The sequence below is a fragment of the Carassius auratus genome, chromosome 27, assembly GCF_003368295.1.
Source record: "Carassius auratus strain Wakin chromosome 27, ASM336829v1, whole genome shotgun sequence".
In the NCBI taxonomy this organism is placed as follows: domain Eukaryota; kingdom Metazoa; phylum Chordata; class Actinopteri; order Cypriniformes; family Cyprinidae; genus Carassius; species Carassius auratus.
Window position 1 is genome coordinate 15,705,909 of NC_039269.1, and position 15,780 is coordinate 15,721,688.

General features: G+C 36.9%; 1 protein-coding gene across 3 annotated transcripts; it reads left to right on the top strand.

The window, feature by feature from the left end:
• Nucleotides 1-553: 553 nt before the first annotated feature.
• kdm4ab (lysine (K)-specific demethylase 4A, genome duplicate b) lies at nucleotides 554-15,170 on the top strand. 3 transcript variants are annotated; one of them, XM_026206129.1, is made up of 22 exons: nucleotides 554-682; nucleotides 2,041-2,193; nucleotides 2,291-2,466; nucleotides 2,539-2,653; nucleotides 2,765-2,958; nucleotides 3,112-3,161; nucleotides 3,259-3,362; nucleotides 3,782-3,919; nucleotides 4,418-4,638; nucleotides 4,738-4,892; nucleotides 5,326-5,726; nucleotides 6,479-6,587; nucleotides 6,664-6,836; nucleotides 7,039-7,228; nucleotides 9,154-9,230; nucleotides 9,366-9,421; nucleotides 9,618-9,726; nucleotides 10,585-10,773; nucleotides 12,172-12,345; nucleotides 12,429-12,548; nucleotides 13,653-13,745; nucleotides 13,873-15,170. In XM_026206129.1, the coding sequence occupies exons 2-22, from the start codon at nucleotides 2,065-2,067 to the stop codon at nucleotides 14,011-14,013; spliced, it is 3,114 nt and encodes a 1,037-aa protein (XP_026061914.1). In that variant the 5' UTR covers nucleotides 554-682; nucleotides 2,041-2,064; the 3' UTR covers nucleotides 14,014-15,170. The 3 variants fall into 3 exon arrangements, with proteins under 3 accessions (XP_026061914.1, XP_026061916.1, XP_026061917.1); XM_026206131.1 differs by having other exon boundaries at nucleotides 12,175-12,345; XM_026206132.1 differs by lacking the exons at nucleotides 5,326-5,726; nucleotides 6,479-6,587; nucleotides 6,664-6,836; ... (7 more) ...; nucleotides 13,653-13,745; nucleotides 13,873-15,170 and having other exon boundaries at nucleotides 4,418-4,637; nucleotides 4,736-4,878.
• Nucleotides 15,171-15,780: the final 610 nt, after the last annotated feature.

The window sequence follows — 15,780 nt, forward strand, 5'->3', positions numbered from 1 at the left end:
TTTTGTCATTCAGATACACACGATGTTCGCAGTGTTTTCCCCCACGCCGACTCCGCTGTCGACACGCCCACATATGACTAGATGTCGGCTGTATGTATATCCCTTTAAAAGTATTATATACACAAATAAAATATTTAGGTTATAAAATAATAAGATATTGAACTGCATTTGCGTTTGTTTTTAAAAAACGTATTATTTATTCATTTAATTATTTTGTCGTATTATTTATTGGTATTGTAAAAAAAAAATGGTACATTTATACCATAGACTGTATAAAAACAGATTTATACATGCGGCCATGCATATAAATGTGCTTACTTAGACGTGTCTTTATATTCATTATTTATTTATCATTCCCCATGTTAATGGGTCCACTCTTAAAACGCAACATTTAAAGTGAGACAAAATGAAAGTGTACAACGATCGTATTCCTGTTTATAACAACAACATAAGATAATACACAGTGTTTGGCAGATAGCAGGCAGGCAACTGTAAACGTGACAGTTATTTGATTGGTTATGGTGACTCTGGCGTGGGTGGACCAGTAATAGTAAACAAATCCCGTGCGCGCATGCGTGGTGCGTGAGTGTTGATGGAGGTTTATCAGAAGCAGCATCTGCTGTTAGCTAAACATCTATACTAAGGTTGAGGCCAGTTACTAGGGTTTTGTTCGACAGAGTCAGTAAGTATTTATTTTTTACCTCCTTGTTATTTTCAAAATATACGCAATTTCTATAATTTACGTTTTAAAATCATTGATAATAGTGGTAAAGTTGCTAGCTTCGGAGAGCTAACGGTTGCACTTTCACTACTGCAACCAACAGCTAGTTTCCTCACTTGCGCAAGTTTTATATTATATTTATCATTTGTACTTATTACATTTTGTATAGAATATCGTGCACTTTGTATTGTTTGAATCTATTAACTTATCTGATGTTTTTGTACATGATAATGTTTACGTTTGGCCTAACTCGTTAGCCTAGCCACTCGACTTTTAAAGAGACGCAGGCTTTAGCCAATCGGCATCAAAACTTCTGAATACAAGGCGGGGCTTGCGAATGGGCGTGGTGTGTATTGTGTACAGGCTTTACAGGCTGCGCTGGACGAATATAAGGTTTTGTCTCTCTGTCATAGCCATATAAGGCTTATTTGTCAGCCTGTTCACACGTGGTTTTATGTTTTCCACACAGTTTTGTGAAGTGTGTCTAAAACAGAAAGTTAATGAAACCTAGCAACCCAGCATGTAAATAATGTGGTGTTGTGTGGTTTAAATTAAGCCACATTGACTTGCCATCTGTATGTTTATATAAAATTGTTCTCACGTCATCCCACATATGTGATCCTGAACCACAAAGCCAGTCATAAAGGTCAATATCTCAAAACTGAGATTTATACATCATATGAAATCTGATTTGTTGAAATGTTCAAAAGTAGGTTTTGATATATTTACGGTTGGAAATGTACAAAATAGCTTCATGGAACATTAATATTTTTTTTTTTTTTTAATACCCCAGCAACTTGGTTTTGTGGTCCAGGGTCACATATTATATAGCAAGGGCTTTCAAACTGAGGTCCCTGGGCCCTCTTCTAAGTTTTTAGGGGGTCTTTGGAAAAGTTAGATTTAAGAGAAAATAATTAGATTAAAGATGTGAAACATTATAAAGAAACATGTAAATCAAAATACTAGCAGTACAATAAAAAAAAATAGGAAAAGTAGAACAAATTATTGAAAATACTACATATTTTAGGCATATTTAATATTTACGTCACCATATAAATTAGTTTTTTATGCAAGAAACTATGTAGGCATAATTGCTTTTTAAAGTTTAAGATACTTGTTCCTTGCACTAGGAGATCCCCTGTGGTATCTGAAAGATTGAAAACCCATGTTATATAGTGCATGAAACTTGACACATTTTAATGTCAATAATATTTCTAACATGCTCTTTTATATTTATGAAATGTCATTATTTGCTTATATAGTACCCTTTATATTAGATGCACATTGAGATATAACAGTCCAATCAATTTGCCATACAGGTGCTGAGGACTTGGCTGGCCAAAATGGCATCTGACATGCCGGTTTCTAGGGGTATAATGACCTTTTACCCCACAGTTGAAGAGTTCAAGAACTTCAGCCGCTACGTTGCATATATCGAGTCCCAAGGTGCACACAAGGCAGGCCTGGCCAAGGTGAGAGGAAAATGCTTCTCTTTACCCTGTAGCTTAAGCTTCTTTTGTTAAAAGAAAAAAAGGTGGATGAAATTCTGTTGATTTTGCTTAACTACAGATCGTCCCGCCCAAAAACTGGAAGCCTCGACGTTCATACGATGACATTGATGACTTGCTAATACCTGCACCAATTCAGCAGGTTGTGACTGGGCAGTCAGGGCTGTTCACCCAGTACAACATCCAGAAAAAAGCCATGACTGTGAAAGAGTTCCGTAAAACAGCCAACAGTGACAAGTAGGTCTTGTTAACCCTGTTACGCATTTTCCAGTTGAAACTGATTATAACCTCATCTGCCCTCCCTGTAAGGTTTTGCAGCCCCCGGTATGATGATTTTGAAGAGCTTGAGAGGAAATACTGGAAAAATGTTACCTTTAACCCTCCCATCTACGGAGCTGATGTGAATGGGACCCTTTATGACCCAGTGAGTCGACACTTTAATGCAATCTGAATGGGTTCTGTATAGTTTCACTTTTAGTTTGAGTACTCCGTGATGTGAATGCAGTCATTGTTTTCTTTTTCATGTCTTACGCAGGATGTCAAAGAATGGAATGTAGGGCACTTGAATACCATCCTTGACACCGTGGAGCATGAGAGTGGGATCACTATAGAGGGAGTGAACACACCCTACCTCTACTTTGGAATGTGGAAAACCACTTTTGCTTGGCACACTGAGGACATGGATCTCTACAGCATTAATTACTTACATTTCGGGGAACCAAAGTCTTGGTAAGTTCGCTTGTCAAACTTTGACTAGAATTCAGGTTAACTTGATTTTGCTAGATAAAAATCATTTGTAGATGAACCCCGGGGCATGAAAACGGTAGCTGTAATTGTCTGTCCTTATGCCAAGTGCTAAATATGTCTGGAATGATCTCACAGGTACTGCGTGCCTCCCGAACATGGAAAAAGACTGGAGCGGTTAGCCAAAGGTAAACAGCCTTGGTTTCCTCAGTTCTGTACAAGAAAATATATTCCTCGATTTACGTTTGCTCATATATATATATTGCCTACTATTGTCTTTCCAAGGCTTTTTCCCCGGAAGTTCACAAAACTGTGAAGCATTTCTGAGGCACAAGATGACTCTTATTTCACCCTCAATTCTAAAGAAGTATGGCATTCCTTTTGAAAAGGTATGTTGTTGTGAGTGTATTTTGTCCCACTGATGACTTGATTTTTATCACTAATAATATACTGTATTAGACCCGTTTCACACTGGATCTGTAAGCAGAGTGTAATCAGACACAGAGGAAACACTGCAGATAACGTGCACAGTATGTGTTGGACAGTGAGGGGAACACAATTGCATCACAACTAAATAATGTGGCACCCTGTTACAATACTTATGTGTATTTACAGTACATAACTTGAGGTCCATCTGCGATCACAAACACTGCCAGTGTGAAAGCACAACAGGCCTGCACTGCTTCCACTCTGCTTATGCATCCAGTATAAAGCTGGCCTGTTTCCCTGATGAATATATTTTTGTAACTCAATTTGCGATTTTTTTTTTTTTGTGTGTGTGATATCGTTGTCTTTTCATGCTTTGCAGATCACTCAGGAAGCTGGAGAGTTCATGATAACATTTCCATATGGCTATCATGCAGGGTTTAACCATGGTTTCAACTGTGCTGAATCCACCAACTTTGCCACAAGACGATGGATTGACTACGGAAAGCAAGCCATTCTGGTAAAAATGAATAAATTAAATTAAATTAAATTACATTTATGCATTTAGCAGACCCTTTTATCCAAAGCGACTTACAGTGTATTCAGGCTATCAATTTTTACCTATCATGTGTTCCCGGGGAATCGAACCCCCAACCTTGCGCTAGTTTGCTTGCTAATGCAATGCTCTACCAGTTGAGCTACAGGAACGCTAAATATATAATATATAAATGTAACACAGTAAATAAAGTTTGAAAATACATTAAAATAGAAAATATTTTCCAAATTTTCACATTTCACAATATTACTGTTTTTGCAGTGTTCAAAAAACTGCATTTATTTGAAATGTTTGAAACATTATGACCTTTAATCATGATTTTTCTGTCAACTTTGATCAATATAATGTGTCCTTGCTGAATTAAAGTGTTAATTTCTTAAATCAGTGGCATTTATTGTGTACTGAAATGCATGTACACTACACATTCAAACGCATCAATTTTGGGTATTTTTTCTCCCTCAGTGTTCTTGTAGAAAAGACATGGTGAAGATCTCCATGGAAGTGTTTGTAAGGAAGTTTCAGCCTGAACGGTACGAGCTGTGGTTGGCGGGGAAGGACAATGCTCCTATTGACCACTCCAAGCCTACGCCCGAAGCAGCTGAGTTTTTAGGTGGAGAGGCCGGGAAAAGTGGTGCTCAGGAACACTGCATCGAGAACCGAAGTAGTGAAGGACCAAAAAAAAGGTGAAAAGCACTCACTAAACTCTCATATGCACATAATGATATGTGAAAAGAAATCATGTGTATATCAGTTTTAAATGTTGCTTTTTCCAACTGAATTAGCTTGGCTAAACAAAGGATAGGAACCAAAAGACACCGAGTGTGTCTGGATTTACCAGAGGAAGTTCTTCCAAAGAGTGAAGCAAACGATGAGGAGGCTGAATATGGCAAGAAGAGCCGCTTGACTACATACACCGAACAATGCAGAGAGTATACAGGTGCGTTATGGTGTAGTGGCCTAAATTATATATAATCATGTTAAGGGGTTTGCAGCGACAGTCACCATTAATTGCTTATTTCCAGAATTGACAAACTAAGGCAACTTTAAGTGAGATATAATATTTATTTATTTATTTGTGCTGGGCAACGATTAATCACATACAAAATAAAAGTTTTTGTGAACATAATGTATGTTTGTGTACTGTGTATATTTATTATGTATATGTAATGAAATGTGTATATATTTATATTTATATCGATTATTTAATATTTAATTAACCTATAAACATACATATTTTCTAAAATATATTCATGCATGTGTGTGTATTTTATATATACATAATAAATATGCATAGTACATACACACATTATGTATACCAAAACTTTTATTTTGGATGCGATTAATCGTGAATATTTATATATCTATTTCAGAATTGAAAGATGAAGATGACCTGCTGCCTCTGACGGGTTCCACAAGTTTAAAGATGCTTCCTGGTTCCAGAAGCACTGCATCCAGGGAGCATGTGAGGGATGCAAACCCTTCTTCAGCCTGTGCACAGTCCTTCCCACAGCGTCACCTCTCTATAGCATCTGTCCCTACTGTCCCTCACTGCCTGTCAGCTGTGCCACGGATTTCCACCAAACCAGGGGTGGCGAGCCTTCTCTTTCACCGGACCCTGAGCCCTTCTGATGCCCTGCAGGTCCACAGCTATGCAGCAAGATCAGTGCTCCATAAACCTCAACAACCCAGCACAGAGACACCCAGAGAAGACCTCGATGAGCCAGACGTCAAACCAGATGTGAGGCCAAATACGCCAGAACCAAACACAAAGGTTGGTGCATATATTGACTTGGTGTGTTTGTGTTTGATAGGGGCAATTCAAATTAATTTATAGTACTGTAGCATATAAAAAAACCAAGTAACTAAATATTAGGCAATTAAAACAGCAGATTATTGATTATAAAATAATTTAATAAGCCATTGATTATTTGCATGTAATTGCTGATTAAAGGCCTATAGATTGGAACTATATAATATTTGTTTGAATTGATTAAAAAAATTAAATGCTAAAGAAAATCAACCATTTTAAATAATTTAAATGAACTTAGCAATCACAACATTATAATCAACAGCATACAAAATTATGTACTCTTATTCACTAAGGACATGTTCATGTGATTTAAAAGGAACCATAAACACATTTATAATGTTAATGTTCAAATAAATGATAAATGCTGTAGTTTTGAACTCTTTTTATCAAAGATTTGAATAATTTAGTGAAATTTCTGATAGACTCAGAATGATTTAATGTGATCTTGTGACACTGAAGATTTGGAGTAATTGCTGCTGAAAAATGGGCTTTGCCAACACAGGAACAAAGTAGATTTTTAAACATATTCAAACTATTTAAAAATACAGCCTTGGTGAGCATAAGAGACTTCGACAGCATTTTAAAAAGCATGGCAACTCCAAACTTTTGAACTGTAGTGTGTGTTAATGTGTTTTTTTTTTGTTTTTTTTTTATCACCTCAACAACATTAATGAATCCAAATGAAAATGAACTCCTCTCTTGCTTCTTTTCAGCTTGAAATCGAAGGAGAGAACGAGAATAAGAGCATGAAGAGGAAACTGCAGCCACTCAATAAATTGCCACGCATGCATCCCCTGCTCCGAGAGAGCTCCAGTGATGACGGTTAGGATCTGCTTCACATTGTTCAGTTGTCGCATCACTGTTTGTGCTCTTTCTAATTAACTCCTTCTCTCCACAGAGATTCAAGTGCCAGCAGCTGAGCCAGAGGAGAACGATCCCTGGGCCAGACTCCTTGCTCCCATGTGGCAAAGCAAGCCACGCAACTTTAGAGTCGAGAAGGATTTTAACTTCCGCATGGGCCAGCAACCTCCATACTGTGCAGTGTGTGCTCTCTTTCACACATACACAGAGGTAACACATACTATTACCATCACAAAAATCTCTCATTGCATATTGCAAAGCAACTCAGTCTTCTTTGGCTGTTTGATACTGCCAGGGGCTCAGAAATTACACACGCTGAAGTCTGATGTATTTTGAGATTTGATTAAAATGATTTGTGGACCCACTGTAAGACTGTGCTGTGCGTGTGCACTTTGCTGTTTCTTCCATATAGAGTGATATAATCAGCCTGAGCCAGAGTAGTTCTGCAGCTGAAGGAGGAGACAAAGAGAGGAGCAAGCCACTGATTCCAGAGATGTGCTTCACCAGCAGCTCTGAAGGACACCTGTCCACTCCCAATGTGGAGGAAGACGGAACTAGCCAACTCATCAGCTGCTCTGTGTGTAGTGTACGCGTACATACAAGTAAGCGGTTTATCACTATCTGTTATCACTGAAATACCTGCACTTGATATGATATCACACACAGCAGTGGCAGGCTTTAAGCGCATTAAAAAAAAAAAAAAAACAACAACAAAAAAACAATTATTTCCCTTTTTTAATACATGCAGTTTATTAAACATTTTGTACAGATTTTACTTTCTTAATCAGTCCCTCCAGAAAAACGCAGATTTTTTTTCTGATTGTCGCGGGCAAAAATCCTAGATTTTGTGGCATGTTTTCTTAAAAAATGTGATGGAATATGCGGGATATTTTTGCAATTTTATGCGATGAAATTGCGTGAACTTGCAAACGTGCGGTTTGATGAAAAAGAGAAAAAAAGGTGATTTTCCCCCAACACCTTTTTTATCACTAGGCTACCTTAATGTAAAGATTACTTCCTATGATAAGCGAGCATACAAAATCACAGAATATTTAAGTTGCAATCTCTTACTGCAACGTAAATTATTTTACATACTACTAATATAATTACAACTGTAAGTTTTTGGTACTGTTCTATAACAAAAAAGTTGCATCAACTTCTGAATGAAACTACAACAGTGTTAGTAGCATAGTGAGAAGGGGGTGTTGGGGGAATCACCTTTTTTTCTCCATTTCATCAACCCGCAGTTTTTGCAAGTTCTCGCAATATAATTTGGCTCCACTGTCATGTAACAAATCGGGAAACTGCTTCGCGCGGTTTTTTTGCGCTTAGAGTGATTTGCGCGCTTCAAGTTTCACCCTGGTTTCACCGCGGGGTTTGCAGATGATGTTCACGTCAAGTAATTACATCACTTCATAAGGTTCCCATGGAAATAGGGGGAAAATGGCGCTTTACTTGTGTGAAGTAAACGCAACATTTTTAAACTTTCTGATAATTTATATGTGAGTTTTTTGCAAAGAAAATACAGGGATTATGAAATCATGCTAGCCCCGCATATTTTGCTTTCTGAAATTGGTAATTTATGCGGCAAAAGAGCAGCGTATTTGAAAAAATGCGACCCAGCATAAATATGCGGCCTTTGGGCTGATTATGCATTAAATCAAGCGATCACATAATGGCGTTTTTCTGGAGGGACTGCTTAATACATATTCTTGGTTTCTCTACCCTTTAAGATTTGGGATTGATGCTTTTATTCAGCAAGGACACATTTATTTAATCAAAAATATTACAATATTACATATTTCTATTTTTATTGAAAATTTATCTGAAATTCCTGAAAAAAATATCTAATGGTTTCCTTGATATTAAGCAAAACTGTTTTTTCAAAATTAATGATAAAAAGAAATGTATCTTTATCATACTTTTTGCATATTATAGTGATTTCTGAAGGATCATGTGACACTGAAAACATAAGTAATTCAGATTGCCATCATATTAATAAATTACTGTACATTTCTTAATAGACAAGTTAGTTTAAATTGTAATATTTTTTTTATGTATATATAAAAAAGTTTTTTTTAATTCGCATAAGAGACTACTAAAAAAAGAAAAAAAAACGATCTTACTGAGTATATATAACCTCATAAAAGGAGACTACCTGGAATATTTGTTCTTATTTGAAAGTCACATAAACAGGACTGTTTAAAGTAAGCATAAAATCATAACTGAATCTCTTTACTTTCTCAATGCATGTGCCTAAGTTGTTCACATTTTTTTCTTTTCTTTCTTTTTCTTTAGTTTATTTAAAAGCAAAACATAGTCTCCGTAACAATTTGTCTAATGTCATATTTAAATGTCAAACAACATTAAAGTGTATGGAGATTCTTCCCTTATTGACTGGTATAAAATGATAACCTAGTTTTTTATGTTCCAAAAGTAAGGTTCATTCATGTAATTTGTCTGCTATCCATATGTTTTTGAAAATGTAACGAGGTAATTCGTTGAATTGTGAATGTTTTGTCTGCAGGTTGTTACGGTGTGTCTCAGGATACTAATCTGGATGAGTGGAGATGTTCTCGCTGTGAAGCTAATGCCATAACTCAGGTCAGTCGGTTCATTTGAGCAAGTTTACAGTTTCTGCTATGCATGTTTTAAGATGCTAGGGGGCACTCTTACGTCTGGCCATCATGCATTTCTTATTCCCAGGGGTGTGACTAAGTGTTTGTGTCTTTCCCTCAGGACTGCTGTTTGTGCTCTCTAAGAGGAGGAGCTCTGCAGAAGGCCAACAATGACAAGTAGGTAGCCAAGATCTTCTTGGTGGAGCTCCTTACAGTAAACACCAGCTATTTTCAATTATACGCATTCCTCTCAGATTAATGACAGTTTTGTGAGCTGCCTCTCTCAGCTGCTGACAGCGCTTCATGTTGAGGGTTTTACCTCAGACAGGCTCTGATGAAACCTGCTTAGGTTGAAAATGTGGTTTTGTTGCAGGTGGGTTCATGTATTATGTGCCGTAGCAGTGCTGGAGGCTCGCTTCGTGAACATTGCAGAGCGCAGTCCTGTCGATCTCAGTAGCATCCCGTTTGACAGATTTAAGCTGGTAGGTTAATGTTTTGCACAGAAATGTGAAATACCAATCTAAATTCAGTGCTGATTCGCATACAAAGGGAAAATCTATAAATCTATAATCGTGGCCAGGGCAAAAATAATGATGCTCTTAATTAGGGTATCCACATTAATTGTGAACTCACAAATTCATACTAAATGCATTAATAAAAGTACAAACTTTCTTATTAATATAATTTTACATTCACAACTGTTAATACAAAGACATTTTAGGAGTGTGTTTTTGCTTGCACTGTCAATCACAAGTTATTTTTTTTTCAAGAAATTAGTACTTTTATTTAGCAGGACAGACATTTATATATTTACATATGGGTTACATATAAAAAAAAAAAAAATGGTACAAAAAATATATTTTGAGTAAATGCTGTTCTGTTGAACTTTCTATTTATTAAAGAATCTGAGAAGTATCATAGTTTCCAGAAACTAACCCTAAACTTTTTTTATATAAAATGAAGCAAAATGTGGCAGTGCTGCCTTTTGTCATGTTACTCACTGGAAAACGTACCTTGTTATTGTAAAAGCTTTGCTATTCTGAGAAAAGCTGAAGTATTCTCATATTACTGAATAAAATAGTAGATTAACGGTAGTTTGGCAGCATCTCTACTCCTAGTTAATTAATCACCAGCACTGTTTGTATAGCGCTTCTGTTAAGTAGTCTAATAAAAGTGGATTTTTGTAATGTAATCGCTTCATTAAACCTTTAATGAATCATTAAGAAATAGTTTTAACAAATTACTTCCTCTGTAACTTTCATTTGAACTTGTCTTTGCCTTGCCTGAGCCCAAGTCTATTTCTAAGGTCAAAGACATAACTAACACAGGTTTCTTTTTAGAAATGCCAGTTTTGCCGTAAATGGGTGAAGAAGAGCACGGGTTGCTGTGTGCAGTGCTCACATGGCCGCTGTTCCACTTCCTTTCACCCGAGCTGTGCACAGGCAGCTGGAGTTCAAATGCACCCGGATGATTGGCCGTTTGTGGTCTACTATACCTGCTGGAGGCATAAGGGTGGCATCCAAATAGAGGTACAGACACAACCCAGACATGTGCAGAATTATAGCTAGATATGGCCGCTAAACAATGGAAATGCACATAGAAGCAAATTCACTGTTTTTGTGCTAAATACATTAAGGGATGTGCAAAAAATCGAATGCACAGTATCGTATCAAGCAATGCAATATCGCGTGATTCGCGTCCGTTATCCGTGGTGAATCGCCTTGCGATTATGAATGTGATATTGCATTGCTAGTCAGTGAACTACGGCTCTGTTTAGTAAATGCTGCTCCATCTGAAAGCACATTATGGAGATATACAACTAATCACAGAACTGGCTTCACTGATGAGATGCGTATGAAAATCACATTCAACATTTTGCACAGCCTTAAATACATAGAATTACACAATAAGGGCATAATAAGAGGACAGTTTCTCGTTCGTTTCCTGGTATTCAGCCTCTACTCTTCACTAGTAGTTCTAACAAAGGGGGGGGACAGTGCTAAAGGTAAATAATAAAATGCAACTAACTGTATTATTGCACAATTTGGGCAGCAAAATAAATCAACTTTCAAAACGGAAAAGAAAATGCTTCCCTTTATCTCGTTGACATTAACGGTCTGGTGCTTTATATAATATTGGTGCAAATTTGGCCTGCCAAAAATAAAGAAAGACATGCTATCATTTAGTGCCATCTGAACCTCAAACTGTAGCTTTGGAAGTAACATTGATGGACTCCTTTTAAAAGTTATATTCATCTGTCTGAAAACAAAACAGCTTGGTCTAATTATGTACATAATAAACTATATTGTGTCTAAACTATCAGAATATGGAAGTCAACATTTAAACCGCTTTAAAGATTGTTTTGTAACATTTATATAGATATTCAAATAAGTGTAATGAAGTATTGACTATTTTTGGCACCAGAGTGCAATGAGTCTTGGGATAGTTTGGGCCATGAAGGCTCCATTTGTGGTACCCTACATGGCCAGGGAAATGAAGGCCACATTTAAAGGAAGCTTCGAAATGGGACAGCCTTCAACGTCCCACTGTGACGCATTTGGCCTTCGAAGGATGCGGTCTCTGAATTGGGACACAGCTTGTGTATCAAGGTCATGAAGTCTCATAAAATATCAGATAGTTTGAACTTTTTATTTATAACAAGACAAGGTTAGTTCAAGTTGTAAAATGTTAGTTCAAGTAATTGTGAAATTACTGTAATTTTGTCTGGGTTGTTTATCGGGCTGTAATTCTTTTCTTTGAGCCACTATATATTTAATGTCTGTTTCCACCAAGACCTGTTATTATTATTTTGTTGTGCAGCTTGGTGACTAGTACAGTATGTAATGTCATAAGTTTTTTGCCTGCTGAAATCTGTTAAGTCAGAGCATTATTGTTAACCATGCAAAAATATCTGATGTTTTCTTCAGCAGCGCAACAAGGCATCAATGCGGGAGTTGGAGAAGGGACAGAAAGTAATCTGCAAGCACAAAAATGGCCGATACTACCATTGTGAGGTGGTTGAGCTGACTCAGGCCACCTTTTATGAGGTTGTCTTTGATGATGGCTCGTTCAGTGACAACTTGTTCCCTGAGGATATAGTGGTACGTAAGGGGTTACACAGCTCAAAACAATGTTTGATGATTAAAAGCAGTGTAGTGAAGCCCTGCTGGTGTTTATTTTTCAGAATAGAGACTGTAAGCAGCTTGGTCCACCATCGGAGGGAGACGTAGTTCAAGTGCTCTGGACAGATGGCCTGATCTATGGAGCCAAATTTGTGTCTGACCATATCATCCCAATGTACCAGGTCAGAGGACAGCAAACACACTTGTGCGCGCTATTTGGGTTAGAGTTCAAATTCAGATGATGCAAAGTAGATGCATCACAGTATGAGGACTGTTTGCAATGAATCAGAAGACAGATGACTAATCTGTATTATGTACTGTTAAAGTTTAATTTCATGACTTACTGTTGCTGCTTTTGTTAAAGTAGTAAGCTGTGAGAGGTGAAATTTCAGCAGTAGGCCCCATTTACCTTGGGCACACTCCTTACCCATGGTTAAATCGCTGTAACCCACAGACTCTACTGGATTGTGGCTTTTATAAAACAACAACACGATATAAACCAGTGGTCAAATAATAATATTTATTTTTGTTTGTTTGTTTTTCTACAGTTATTGCTAATAAATTAATCTTATACTACTGTTTAAATATTTGTCCATTAGATTTTATTTGAAAAATGTATACTTTAGAATATTCAGCTTTGCATTACAGGAATAAATTACTTTAAAAAAAAAAACACACACACACAAAAAAAGGGAAATTTCTGCATTTATTTATTTTACATAAATAAAGTAAACATTCTTTCTAAACATTTAGAAAAATGACAGACCACCCATTTTTTAATGGTATCGTATAATGAGAATAAACAATTCTTTAGCAATGTGGGAGTCAGCTTTATGATGCAACACATTTTAAGAGATTTCAGTCAGGCAAAACAACCCAAAAAGTTTTCCACTTACCAAGACAGGATTTTTAGTAAAAATACAGGAAAATTAAGATGAGAGGATGTGCATTAGGTTTGTGATTTGTTTATGACTCTTCATATTTTAACATAGTGTCAACCCCGTCGCTTAATTACCCAACTACATGAGATTTTCTGGCAAACGTTATAGCTGTCCTTCATCAGCAGTACACAAAATGAATACAACATAGGTGTACAGTCACACTTGGAAATAAGATTGTTCTTCCATTACCTGAAGGCAGTGTAAATGTAAATTGTTTGCCATTGCTAAGCAATTTCTATACCATTTCATAATGTCCTCAATGGCAGCTCGCCTGAGCGGAGATCTAAATGCACATGATTTCATGTTAAAATGTCAATATTATAATGGCCCTCAATTATTTTCCAGGTGGAATTTGAAGATGACTCTCAGCTTACTGTAAAGAGGGAAGACGTGTACAGTTTGGACGAGGAGCTTCCCAAACGTGTTAAAGCCCGCTTGGTGAGTGACTTCCTGTGGGCACTGCTTCATTAAATGATAATGTGCAGTACACCATCAAGAAACTGATTACAAAGCAGAACATCAAGTGGCTTAACAGACATTGAATATGTTTTATTTCTTTCCTTAGTCTGTGGCCTCGGATATGCGCTTCAAAGGAGTGTTTGTGGAGAAGGAGGTGAAGCAAGACTCGAAAAGACAGCGTGTGATCAACTCCCGCTATAGAGAGGACTACATCGAACCGGTCATGTACAGAGCCATCATGGAGTAGCTTACTCCACACAGACAGTGTCTTTAACAAACCGATCAATTCACCCGAAAAACAGGCTGGACTAGATGTCTCCTATGTTTAAAGTGGACAAATGTCATCATGTGATCAGACAACTGCAAATATTGTACAGGGCCTTTTGTTAAAAAGAAAAAAAAAACACCAAGATCCAAGTTTTAGAACTTCTGGCTAAGTATGAATTCTCATTACTGTGGACGGTCTTCAGCCGGCACAGATAAGAGTCCCAGAGATTAAATGCTAGGAATGTCTTGTGTAAGAGTGTTTGTTTGTTCAGACCGCACACAACCGGCTCAGGCTCAGCGGGGGCGTTGAACAGCTCTCCAACTCCTACTGTCTTCAATCAGGTGGTTGTAATGTTTCAACTGTTTTTTAATGACCTCCCTGCAGACCCACTGGCTGATCGCACATGAACAGACCTTTAGCCCGTCAGACAAATCTTTAGTCAGTGTGGATGCGCCATCCTGCTGACCTTTTTTTATAGGTCTTAAAGTGCTTGGCAATATCTGAATCTCATGGATGAATCTAGTCTTTAATAGTACGAGCAGCTCTCATGTGTGATCTACTGTAAACATGAGACATTATAGAAAAACTAGCTTTATACTCTCACGTTTAGGTGGATACAGCAGCTTTGTATTTTGTTTTATTTAAAGATTTTTTTTTTTTTTTGTTGAAGTGAAAGGAATGCCAGTTTCCTTATTGCATATTAGTTCTGGATTAACTTTGTTTGTAAAAATATGTATTTATATGTGTTAAAGCAAGATTTTCTCTACTTTTTCTACTCTTAGTTGCATTACTATGCCAACACAGGTAAGAGTGACTTGTGACCAGTCATGGTCGAACTGGTGCACTTATCCACCATGTTTCTCCCCCTCTTCAGTTGAGTTTCATTGTACTTAAGGCAGGGAAGGCAACCTCTTGATGCGCTCCATTTAAAGCGTGCCAAAGAGATGCCTCATTTAAATAACCTACATTTTTTAATTGTTTTGTGGAGATTCCTTTAGCTGTATAGCATTACAGATCTTTGTCTTCAGTTGTTTTGTGCAGTAGGCATTAAGTTCCTTTGAATTGGATTAGAGATGCATTGTTAATTTAAGCCTAAAAACTTTATTTTTAAATTAAAAGCAATGTCTCCTACCCTCCTTGAACTTGTCGTTTGTTTCATTTAAGACTTGTTTCATGTCACAGCCTGCATACACATCCAAAGAATCAAGAAGAATCAAAGATGCAAGAATCATTTTGGAGGCCAAAACACAGAAATAAATTAAACTTATAGCACTTTTCCATCATCCTGGAGTGTTTTTTTATGTTTTTTGGTTAGGATTAGGTGGTTTCATGCTTTACGACATAAAACCAAACGTTTTTCTTTTTTCTTTTTTTTTTTTAACACAAAAAGTATTCTTGTAGCTTTGTAAAATTACGGTTGAATCCCCGATTATTTTACCAATCTCCATGCTACTTTTCTAAGCCTTGATCGTGTTAAGAGCTCTTTGCATGCATCAAAAAATATCTTAATTTGTGTTCCGAGTGGTCTTACAGTTTTGGAACAACATGAGGGTGAGTAATTGATGACATAATTTTCATTTTTGGGTGAACTATCCCTTTAATTTGATGCTTACTTTAAGGTGTGTGAAAATACTTCAGTCTCCCTTTTCTCATGTCAGTTTATGCATTCACACTCATAACGTTAAAAGATTTTTGAAATATTAACCCAACATACACTTAGAAGCTGCCACCTGCTGTCAACCAGTT